General features: G+C 31.7%; 1 protein-coding gene across 1 annotated transcript in view; it reads left to right on the top strand.

The window, feature by feature from the left end:
* LOC137648827 (uncharacterized) overlaps positions 1–12,915 on the top strand; it is a 14,544-nt gene continuing 1,629 nt past the window's right edge. The window contains exons 1-8 of the mRNA XM_068381988.1: positions 1–50; positions 1,073–1,896; positions 2,443–2,503; positions 3,989–4,132; positions 5,143–5,264; positions 6,257–6,415; positions 7,901–8,093; positions 9,748–9,969. Of these exons, the coding sequence (XP_068238089.1) occupies positions 1,121–1,896; positions 2,443–2,503; positions 3,989–4,132; positions 5,143–5,264; positions 6,257–6,415; positions 7,901–8,093; positions 9,748–9,969 (1,677 nt within the window). The 5' untranslated portion in view covers positions 1–50; positions 1,073–1,120. The remainder of the gene's footprint in view (positions 51–1,072; positions 1,897–2,442; positions 2,504–3,988; positions 4,133–5,142; positions 5,265–6,256; positions 6,416–7,900; positions 8,094–9,747; positions 9,970–12,915) is intronic.

Raw genomic sequence — 12,915 nt, 5'->3', positions numbered from 1 at the left:
CTCGTGTACTGTTCTGTGGAAAAATTTCTCTTTTTTTTTTATTTCTGGAGGTTTTGTGAATATCCTAAGTTTTCAAAATATCGAAAATTAGTGTTTTTTTTTTTTAAACCAATGATGAAATGTCCCGTTTCCCAGTGATTTTTTTTAAACGGTGTTTTCAATAGTGTTATCTGTGAATTCCCATAATTATTTATGAACATTTGTGTACATTTTCCTGGTGTATTATATGCACACTCTTAAAAAAACAGTAATTTCAATCGGAAATTCTCCGTAAAAATATATTGTTCTCAGCGGTATTTCAGTAACATACGGGCGACCGTATTTTTTACCCTACTTTGTTATTATCTTTTACGGGCTGGTGACCGTAATACCATTCCTTAATGTCAATATATCCGTTTTTAAAACGGTAAATGCCTGGCAACTTTTTTTTTCAGCAAATTTTTAACAGTGCAATCCAAACGTTATCGAAAACATTGGTGCCTAATTCTTTGATGTAATTATTTATCATCAGTTTTGACAGAATGTTATATTCAGTGTTTGAAGTAAATTTTGTATATTACAATAGCGAGGTTTATTTAGGTAATGCTTTTCCTAAATTTGTGCAAATTTAAAATCAATGAGATTGGTTGAAGTTAGCAGCAATTTGATTCATTTCATTAATTAGTACACACATAAAATTACTAAATAATTGCAATTTCATTTTTGATTTTCATATTTACTGTACTTATGTTTAATATTTCTCTGAAACTCCACATCTCTTTTGTATATAAAGATAAATTAACTAGTTTCAACCATATTACTTGATAGAATTTCTTTAATTTTGCTTTGGAGTGATGGAAGTAGCATTTACGAAGTCAGAAATAAGGAACATTTTGTTCACGAAGTCAAGGAGCATAGCTACTTTCTTAGGGGTGTGTGGCCTGGGGAAATCTCTAATAGTTTCTACTTTACTGGAGCAGGGTCAGATACCTTTTTGGGTTATTATATGATCTAAAAATTTAACCTTTTAAAAAAAAAATTGCATGTTGATGAATGCATTTTCCTACTGTTTATCTTTCCATTTGATTTCCAGGTATAGCAATTGCTACCCAAATAATTAAAATACCATAAACTTTCCACAATGTATTTGATATCGACTGTCATTTGTTTGTTATTCCTCGTCAGCGACGCTACTTTTGACAGAGATCGTCCGAAATCCTACATCAACCTGCCATTAGTGCATGTCTACAAGGCATCAGCCAAAGACATCTCTATGGAGGAATTCATAGATAATAGTTACCAGCCTGTGATGATAACGGCCGCCCTCGACAAGAAGACCGTCCGTAACTTGTCCCCCTGGAGTTTTGCCAGATTGCATGCTAGTCTGGAAGCAGCAACCACATTTTGTGCAGTTGCAACTGATGGAGGAAAGATAGTTGAAGAAAACGTAGGAGGTAAACTTGGAAAAAAGGAAGGAGAGAAACTTGAAGTGAAGGAAGAAGAGGCGCTTGAAGAAAAGGAAGGAGAGACACTTGAAAAAAAGGAAGGAGAGAAACTTGATGAAAATGAAGGAGAGAAACTTGAAAAAAAGGAAGGAGAGACACTTGAAAATAAGGGAGAGACACTTGAAAATAAGGGAGAGAAACTTGAAGAAAATAAGGGAGACAAACTTGAAAAAAATGAAAACCAAAAGGGGGAAACAATAGTAAACGATGAAAAGAAATCAAAACAAAACAGAGGCAAAGACGTACATGCAAATAAAGAAAAGGAAAGAAAAAAATATGAACAAATGAAAGAGACACATAATGAAGTGAAAGAAGAATCTTGGGAGATAGTAGAAGTGTCTCTCCGGAGATTCGGATTAGAGGCCAATAAGTTTTCTGGTGAAGCGTTTGTTAACGTTACAAAAGATTTTGGGTAAATGAAGTACCTCATTTATACTTTTAGTGTGTATGTTGAATATCTATGTATGTACTGTATATGCGCGTTGGAGTGTATAATGTTTTGAATGCGCACATTTATGTTATATATATATATATATATATATATATATATATATATATATATATATATATATATAAATTTTATATATATATATATATATAGATATATATATATATATTATATATATATATGTGTGTGTGTGTGTGAGAGAGAGAGAGAGAGAGAGAGAGAGAGAGAGAGAGAGAGAGAGAGAGAGAGAGAGAGAGAGAGAGAGAGAGAGAGAGAAACTGCATTAGGGTTGAGCTTCATTATACAGCTAAGAGCAGTTTTTACAAAATTGCTCAATTTCACTTTCATTTCAATAATGTATTTTATATTTACCGTTTATAGAATTTATTCTTTTCTCTGAATGATGAATTTCCTTTTTTATTGCCCTTATTTACATTTAACTTTTCTTTTTTTTTCTTGTATTAACCTTTCAAATGGGTAACTGCTCTTGTAATCCCTATATCTCTTTAGGAAACTACTCAGGCTGCCGGAATTTCTTGAGTGGTTTGATTTCGATGCTGTCATTAGAGCGGTGAGTTTCTTTAATTGTCCGAAATGAGAGATTTATTGACTAAGGTGTATTGTTAAACTAGTTTGAAATTTTTACTTTTAAAGTTATGATTTTTATTTATATTATAATCATCATCATACAACCAATTTTCCCTAATTATTTTATTAATTAATTGTGTTTGTGTTTTTCATGAGATAAATCGATAATTTGGCTATGGATATTATTCAAATACATGCGTAAATTATCGATATATTATGAAAACTGCACACATAAAAATAGAAAAAATAAGAATAAAATCCTTGGATTTTTTTTTTTACTATAGTTGGACAGTTTAAGAAACTTTTTTTTTTTTTTTTTTTTTCTTTTCAGTGGAGGTACGAAATATTGTTTGCAGTGTTTGCTCTTGTTCATGTTTGAATCAATTTGCTTCATCCAATACTAAACCCATTATGAATGTTTATCAGTCACCATCTGTTCGCAACAGATCTTATGGTACTCCAGATAGATATGAACTCGAGTGCTCCTAACTTTTACCTCTCTGAAACACTTTTAGACTTAAACCCGATTTAGTAATTTTTCTTCACTGTATTCGATCAATATATTAACTAATATCTATCTGTCTATCTTTTTATCTATCTATCTATCCATTTATATATATATACAGTATGTATATATATATATATATATATATATATATATATATATATATATATATATATATATATATATATATAAACCATTTCGGAGTGGGGATACCTTAATGTGGAGAAGGGGTTTGTATATCGCCATAATCAGCAAAACTGTACTAGTAGGGGACACTCATACTAGGTTGGTTTGCTCCGAGCGATCGGACGAAAATCTCCCACCACCAGCAATCCGCACTGGCCAGCATGCTGATGAAACCTGGCCAAACCACACACACGAATTGACATGCCTTGAGACCTTTGTCCTGCAGTTGACTAGAAACGGCTGCATTTGTTGTTGTTGCTATATATATAGTGTGTGTGTGTATGTATGTCTGTGTGTATAAATATCAACCACAATGACATTTAATACCGAATTTTGCCTTGGGAATATATATCCACTGGAATTCATTTATGGCAATAGCTTCGGACTGGGCTGAGATTTGAACTCGTGCCACTCAGCCGAACCCATGCCTGCGAGGACTCTACCAACGGAGCTATGAAGAGAAAGGGGCACGAGTTCGAATCTCTACCCAGCCAGAAGCTATTACCATAAATGAATTCCAGTGGATATATATATATACATATATATATATATATATATATATATATATATATATATATATATATATATATATATATATATATATATATATATTTTCATAAGGTAAAATTTGGTATTAAATGCCATTGTGCTTGATATTTACATTGATTAGAATCACGAGTGTTAGTGATATATATATATATATATATATATATATATAAATTACATATATATATATATATATACATATTTTATGTTACAAATTATAATCTTTATTAGGGCTTACACTACACGCGAAGAGGATGGCTATCACAAATCGATAGGAGAAGCAGATCCTTCCATAGCGCTTCAGTTGTTTGTATCCTGGAAGGACATGTTTCTGTATATTTGACGCCGTTCCCAGTACAGTGGGAGTACATGACTGTGAGTGAATTATTCCCGTACAAACGATTGATTTATAAATAGGAAAATGAGAAAGTATTAACTTTATTGGTCATAAATATTGTATGGTTAGAGCTTTTGTATATTTTGATCAGTAATATGAAACATTATTATTATTATTATTATTATTATTATTATTATTATTATTATTATTATTATTATTATTAAATGTCTCAAGCTTAATTTCTGAAATTTCAGTATAAATTGTATACTGCTTTCGTTTTCTTATATGAATATTCATGTAACATGCTCATAAACTTAGTACTTTAAGGAAGAAATGTTATATATTTTAATTGAATTTTTAGAAGAACTCCTAGAAAAGGTCTTAAACTTTCAATGATACATCAGAAGCAGTAATATTTTATTGATACGATACCTGACAAGGTATTTCTAACGTATTCAAATAGGTTTTTCTTTATTTTTTTTTCCGTAATGTCATAGGTAGCAATTAGCAATATCTTAAATGATGAAATTGGTTGTTTCAACTCTCTTCTTGTTTTCCCATAGTATTTGTATCTTCCATCATCAACCAGGCCTGGGCTAATTAAAGACCTTATTTTGCCAAATATGAAAAATTACCTTTCGAAGAATTCATTGATAATAGATTTTTTTTTTCTTTTTTTTTTGTATTGGGCAAATTTTTTCATATATAAATGAAATGTGGAGGCCTGTTGGTAACGTCCTTTCCTGGTGATCGCCAGACTGGGGTTTGAGTCCTGCTAAAACTCGTTAGTTCCTTTGGTCGCTGCAACTTCACCATTCTTGTGCGCTAAAGTTGGGGAGCCTGGGGGTAGCCTATAATTCTATCTACTGAGTCATCACCTGCCATTGTCTGGTCCTCTTTTATCCTAGCTTGGGTAGGGAGTGGCCATGGGCGCTGATCATATGTATATATGATCAGTCTGTAGGACAATGTCCTGCTCGATAGGGCAATGTCACTGTCCCTTGCCTCTGCCATTCATGAGTGGTCTTTAAACGTTAAACCTTTACAGTGCCAGGAGGACACCTGTACCCTAAGGGTAGGCAAGTCTACTCCCGATGAAATGCACGAGGATTTGTTTTTGGTCCGGGCTGAATTAGATCAGAGGGACTGCCTCTTCTTGCCGTTGGAATGGTGAGTTTTTCACATCTTTTGCTGGTGTGTTTTTATGGCTTTAGTTGAGTATTTTTTTAAAGGGAAGAAAACGGAAGAGATAAAGTCTTAGTATCTATAATTAGAGTTCTTTTTATCTGAATTAATTCGAATAGACAAAAAATAGATTGATAATGATAAAATTGAAATCAATTTATTGGGAATTATTTTTCTTTAGAGAGATAATTTATTTTTTTTATAAATAATAGAGGGAGAACTATAGTCCATTTCTTTTATCGAGGCAGATTTGCACCGACTCGCAGCGGTGCCCTTTTAGTTAGAATTATCTCGTCAAGCCAATCAGCGGTCAGGAAACTTTTCCGAGCTTAAAAGGCACCGCTGCGAGTCGGTGTAAATCTGCATTGCTAAAAGAAATTGACTATAGTAAGATTTTTTTTATTATAAGCAATGTTTTGACAAATTGAGAGAAGAGGGTAGATCAATTGTCATAGTCTTTTGAGTGAGCTTTCTCAAAGAGCAATAATAGTGAAAAATTTCAATCCTGTTTTTATTAATTGTATAATATATAGTGAGGTTTTCATAAAACCTCATAGAGAGGGGTTGCTAAAAGATAAGTACTGTATACCTAAATGCTCTAGGGGTGGACTTTTCCAAGAGAAAAATAAGAAAGTAAACAATTCATTTTTAAATTTTTTGTATATATTTGAAGAATGAGTTTTCAATAAGAGAGATAGGAAAACTAAAACAAATCTATTTTGTGTAGAGCTTATTTGCTGAAATTTTCATTGTCATAACCTTTAAGTCAGTTTTTATTTGTCCCAATATATGCATTTTGTAAATATCAATTTGTAATTTCGTTATAGTCTCGATTTTTATTAAAATCATATACTGGTAAATAAAATTTTTAAATGTCACTTGAACAAACAAACAAAAATATTTGTCAATATCCCAAAGGTTACAGCGTTGATTACTGTTGATATTATGACGTAAATCAAAGTTGAAACTCTCTATAGGATATGGCAAGCATCATCTTCTGTCGACTCTATTGCTTTGAGGATGATCTGGGAGGATGATCTAACCATTCGCGATGATGTTGTGGATAGCATTCTGTCTGAAGGCGAGATGAAACACGATATCCACGAGGAGTCCGAGTTAAGCGAAGATATGGAAAGGTAACAATTCTTCTTAACCCAAATGGTTATTGCACTGTAATTGTTCAGTGGCCACGTTCCTCTTAGTAAGGGTAGAAGTGACTCTTTAGCTATGGTAAGCAACTCCTCCAGGAGGACACTCCAGAATCAAACCATTGTTCTCTAGTCTTGGGTAGTGCCATAAGCCTCAATACCATGGTCTTCCACTGGCTTGGGGTAGAGTTCACTCTTGCTTGAGGGTACACTCGGGCACACTATTCTATCTTATTTCTCTTCCTCTTGTTTTGTTAAAGTTTTTATAGTTTATATAGGAGATATTTATTTTCATGTTGTTACTGTTCTTAACATTTTATTTTTCCTTGTTTCCTTTTCTCACTAGGCTATTTTCCCTATTGGAGCTCCTGGGCTTATTGTATCCTGATTTTCCAACTAGGGTTGTAGCTTAGCAATTAATAATAATAAAGATTGGGAGTTTTGGGTAGCCTATATGTCTATATGCTGAGTCATCAGCAGCCATTGCCTGGCATAGTCCTGCTTGCTAAGGCAGTGACACTGTCCCTTGCCTCTGCCATTCATGAATGGCCTTTAAACTGTGATGGTTTTGTTATATCAGTAACTTAATTGGGTCGGCTTGATCTTGGTGGATTCCCCCTTTTTTTTCTCTAAAATCTCTTGAATTCTCTTTGCTTAGTTAAGGAAATAATGTATATTCAGGATTTATATTTCATCCTTTGTATTTCCGCAGTAGCTCGTGGAGGTAGGTAATATTTGTTTTCAGGTGGTATCCATTAAATTGATTGTATTTGCTAGAAGCAGGGAACAATTCATTGATGTTAGCAGTATTACTTTCACATAGATCGGGACTCTTGGGCTAGCATAATTTCTCGTGGATATTAACGGTATCGTTTTTATTATTTATTGGATCTTTCAAGATCTCCTTTATATGTAGTATCTCCTAGATATAGATAGTATCTCCGTGTTCTTGTCGGTATCTTTGATCTAGATGGTATCTCATAAAACATTATCCTTTAGTTCTAGGCAGTATTCTTGGACCTGTGCAGTATCCTATGTGGATTTTATATATTTTGCAGATCAGTTTCAACAATAAAAAGATTGAATGGTAGTCAGAGTTTACCATTGTTATTAGTGATGAGAAATCAGCATTCTCAGAATTTTAGTCGTCATAACTGTAAGAATTTTGTATCATCTTCATGATTATTGGAGGTATGATTATACTTTAGATTATTATTTTTAATAGCGGCATATTTATTTAACGTTAGGATTTATATGACTATAGCAATAACTATTACTATTACTATTTGTGTGTGATTAATTATTGTTTTCATCATAATCTCAATTTTTATTTGTTATAATAACTAGATGTATGAAGATAGTTTTTTATTTGAACATGATTTGAGAAGAGAAAGTATAAGTTAGATATTGAAGAGACCATTTTTAATGAATATAGAATTGACTAAGACGCTTCTCTTCCACGGATCTGAAAAGTAACAAAACTTATCGCAAGAAGAACATGAGAAGACGACCCTCCAGAACAATTTGGGAGGTCCTCCCTCAAGGTCTCCGGCGATCGTCTCCAGTCTTATGGTCAAGCGAGAACCCGCTACTCCATCTAGTTCGGTTCTACCTTCTGTCCAGTCAACGCAGGGACGCGACGGAGTTCCTTCATGATTTCATATATGTAAGTCCGTCTTGCTTTTATATTAAAGAGAATCCTGATAGCGTTCGCCAGTTCTGTATTGCTGTAATTACCGCAATGATCTATGGTATTTCTTCTTAATATATTGATTATCCGTTGAAATTAAAGGAATTATTTTTCCCAGGTGGGATATGAACTCACGGTGGTTAGAAAGTTGATGTTAATTCTTAAATAATTACGCCACTGTAAAGCAAGTTTAGGAATTAAGAGATATGAACTTACAGTAGTCAGAAGGCTGAGGTTAATTCTTAAATTTCTGTCACTACAAAGCAAGTTTAGAAATTAAGAGGTTGCTATGGCCATTAAAATTCATACACATATATATGTAGCAAACGTGTTTTTTCTTAATATATTGGTTATCTTTTGAAGGAAATTAATGGAAATATTTTTCCCAGTTGGGGTATAGACTCACGGTGGTCAGAAAGGTAAGGTTAATTCTTAACTATTACGCCACTACGAAGCAAGTGTAGAAATTAACAGGCTGTTATGGCTATTAATTTTATATTAATACCTCGCGCACACATATATATGTAGCGAACGTGATATTTTTACTAGTGAATTATGTAAATGGGATCTCACGGTTACAAAAGCTAGTGAGTATGTGTTCTTTATATTTGTTAAACTTATTTCCTTAGAATTGTAAGATTATTTTAATTGCTATTTAATCCGAAAAAATAAATTGACAAAAGTTATTATTATTATTATTATTATTATTATTATTATTATTATTGAATGATACAACTTTTTTATGGAATATATCTGCCATATAGTAATCTTAATAATGCATGTTGGTTTATTGAGATGATGATATTGGTTACCGTTTAAGGCACTACTAGATAATTATGATAATGAGTAGAGAAACATTAGATACTGATGGTAATAAGCTGTAATTGTTTTGTAAAATGATGGTGATCAGTGTCAGTGGTAGTAAATAATGATTGTGATAGAAGTTAGATATATTATTATTAGTAGTAATAGTAGACGTATTAGCAATATTATATTCTCATTATTATTATTATTATTATTAATTATTATTATTATTATTATTAGTAGTAGTAGTAGTAGTAGTAGTAGTAGTAGTAGTAGTACAAGCCAAGCTACAACCCTAGTTGGAAAAGCAATATATCATAAGCCCAAGGGCTCCAACAGGGAAAAATAGCCCAGTGAGGAAAGGAAATAAATAAACGATATAAGAAGTAATTGAAAATTAAAATAAAATATTTTAAAAAACATTAACAATATTAAAACAGATAATCAACATACAGACTATAAAAAGACTTATGTCAGCCTGAAGTAGTAGTAGTAGTAATAGTAGTAGTAGTGTTACAAGCCAAGCTACAACCCTAGTTGGAAAAGCAAGATGCTATAAGCCCAAGGGCTCCAACAGGGAAAATAGCCCAGTGAGGAAAGGAAATAAGGAAATAAATAAACGATATAAGAAGTAATTAAAAATTAAAATAAAATATTTTAAAAAAACATTAACATTATTAAAACAGATAATCAACATACAGACTATAAAAAGACATGTCTGTAGTAGTAGTAGTAGTAGTAGTAGTAGTAGTAGTAGTAGTAGTAGTAGTAGTAGTAGTAGTAGTATTGTCTTTGTCAATAATTATCAGTATTAAAATTTACACAGGATCGAATCATTCTCCCCAACCTGGTTGACTGTCCCCCGGAATGCCAGACTGCCGCTAGTAACATCTTCATCCTCTTGGATGCCAACTCGGATGGCATCCTTTCCGAAGAGGATGCCATGCATCTAACCCGGGACACATTCGATGCCCTGTCATCCGAGTTGGATGACCTGATGGATGAATTGAGAGAATTTGGGGTCGAACAGTGGGAGTCAGTTGCTAAGGTAAGGAAGTCATTTTTCTTTGATGAATTGGTTGTCTGAATAAAGCTATTATTTTACGTATTTTTTCAACTATTTTCGGTGTTTTTTACCTGTACATTAAGAAGCAGTTGACTGAAATATCTCTCTCTCTCTCTCTCTCTCTCTCTCTCTCTCTCTCTCTCTCTCTCTCTCTCTCTCTCTCTCTCTCTCTCTCTCTCTCTCTCTCTCTCTGATATAATTGGTAGAATAAAATTCTCAGATGTAATTGGTAGAGTAAAATTCCCTCAGATGTAATTGGTAGAGTAAATTCTCTCAGATATAATAAGTAGAGTAAAATTCTCTCTCTCTCTCTCTCTCTCTCTCTCTCTCTCTCTCTCTCTCTCTCTCTCTCTCTCTCTCTCTCAGATATGATTGGTAGAGTAAAATTCTCTCAGATATAATTAGTAGAGTAAAATTCTCTCTCTCTCTCTCTCTCTCTCTCTCTCTCTCTCTCTCTCTCTCTCTCTCTCTCTCTCTCTCTCTCTCTCTCTCTCTCAGATATAATTGGTAGAATAAAATTCTCAGATATAATTGGTAAAATTCTCTCATATAATTAGTAGAGTAAAACTCTCTCTCTCTCTCTCTCTCTCCTCTCTCTCTCTCCTCTCTCTCTCTCTCTCTCTCTCTCTCTCTCTCTCTCTCTCTCTCTCTCTCTCTCAGATATAATTGTTAGAATAAAATTCTCAGATATAATTGGTAGAGTAAAATTCTCTCATATGATTGGTAGAGTAAAATTCTCTCTCTCTCTCTCTCTCTCTCTCTCTCTCTCTCTCTCTCTCTCTCTCTCTCTCTCTCTCTCTCTCTCTCTCTCTCTCTCTCATGTATGTATATATATATATATATATATATATATGTATATATATATATATATATATATATGTATATATATAATGTGTGTATATCTATGCTAAGCTTCTTTCTATTATCCTGTTATATCTCATCTTATCATCAAGTTATTCAAAGAAAAATTGCTAATTTCATTTTTATTAAACACCTCAGAAGTCATGGCCGGTGTACAGTAGCAAGTTCCAAAACTATAAACAGTATTTTATGTTTTATTGAATTCTAGTAATTCAACTTTAATAAATCAGTGGTTTATTCAGTTATAGCAAATCAATATTCCTTACTCAATGCATCATAAAACTCGGTGTGGACTTTATATTTAATACAAACTCTTCGATCGAGCGAAAGCACATCTACATCAGCTTTTTTCCTGAATGGTGTCCTGCTGTATGCTTTTATTATTATGATAATACTAATAACTATTATTACTATTACATTAAAATACAACTTTCGTGTACATATAAATAAAATAAACCCACAATTTATGATAAAGGAAGTGTTTTTTTTTTTTTTTTTTTTTTTTTTAAGTCCTGCTGTATGTTGTTATTATTATGATAATACTAATAACTTTCATTGCTATTACATCAAAATACAATTTCCGTGTATATATATATATATATATATATATATATATATATATATATATATATATATATATATATATATATATATATATATATAAAATAAACCCACAATTTACGGTAAAGGAAAGTGTTTTTTTTTCTTTTTGTAGGCTTATTTTATTTATCATTACAATTGTTATTAGCATCACCCCTCTTCTTCCTTTTCTTCTTTGTCTTCTTCCTCTTCTTCTCCTTCTTCTTCTTCTTCTTCTTCTTCTTCTTCTTCTTCTTCTTCTTCTTCTTCTTCTTCTTCTTCTTATTATTATTATTATTATTATTATTGTCAATCACAGTCTGCAGAGACTAGTGGTTTATATTGTGGGGTTTTGGGTTACATCCAGCTTCCTTAGGAATCCTTCACTTTTCTCGCTAGGCAAATGGCTTCAAGTAACACGCACTTCTGCACAAGTCTTGGGGCTGTATGGGTTCCTACCTTCTCAAGATTCCTTTTCAATTATTATTATTATTAATATTATTATTATAATTATTATTATTATTACCTTCTCAAGATTCCTTTTCAATTATTATTATTATTATTATTATTATTATTATTATTATTATTATTATTATTATTATTATTATTATTACCTTCTCAAGATTCCTTTTCAATTATTATTATTATTATTATTATTATTATTATTATTATTATTATTATTATTATTATTGCCTTCTCAAGATTCCTTTTCAAATTATTATTATTATTATTATTATTATTATTATTATTATTATTATTATTATTATTATTATTACCTTCTCAAGATTCCTTTTCAATTATTATTATTATTATTATTATTATAATTATTATTATTATTATTATTACCTTCTCAAGATTCCTTTTCAATTATTATTATTATTATTATTATTATTATTATTATTATTATTATTACCTTCTCAAGATTCCTTTTCAAATTATTATTATTATTATTATTATTATTATTATTATTATTATTACCTTCTCAAGATTACTTTTTAAATTATTATTATTATTATTATTATTATTATTATTATTATTATTATTATTATTACTATTGTGCTCTTGTTGTTAGACTGGTGGTGATTCAAATTTCATGCAACGGGCCAAGGACCGGATGGTGGAGGGCGTGAAGGTATCCATGAGGCGTTGGGTCGCAGGAGACATGGACGAGCAGGAAGAAAAGAATTTGAAAGAAAATAATCCGGGTCTTTATGAAGATATCCTAGCTGCTCGGAAAACGAAGGCGTCTGCTGACGCCATGGAAGGTACTGTTGAGAATAATGTCAAGTAATTGCTTTAACGTTCATTATTGATTATTATGTATTTTTTTAAGCTTTAATTTGGAAAATGCTTATTTTTTTTTCTTTTTCTTTTTGAAATATAACTAGCCTGCCCTTATATATATTGTTAGTCAAGACTACAGGTATCATATTGAATTATTAAGAAAATCTCTCTCTCTCTCTCTCTCTCTCTCTCTCTCTCTCTCTC

Source organism: Palaemon carinicauda, chromosome 10, assembly GCF_036898095.1.
Source record: "Palaemon carinicauda isolate YSFRI2023 chromosome 10, ASM3689809v2, whole genome shotgun sequence".
NCBI lineage: Eukaryota > Metazoa > Arthropoda > Malacostraca > Decapoda > Palaemonidae > Palaemon > Palaemon carinicauda.
Note: the sequence above shows the minus strand (reverse complement) of the source record. Positions and strands in the feature narration are given on the sequence as shown.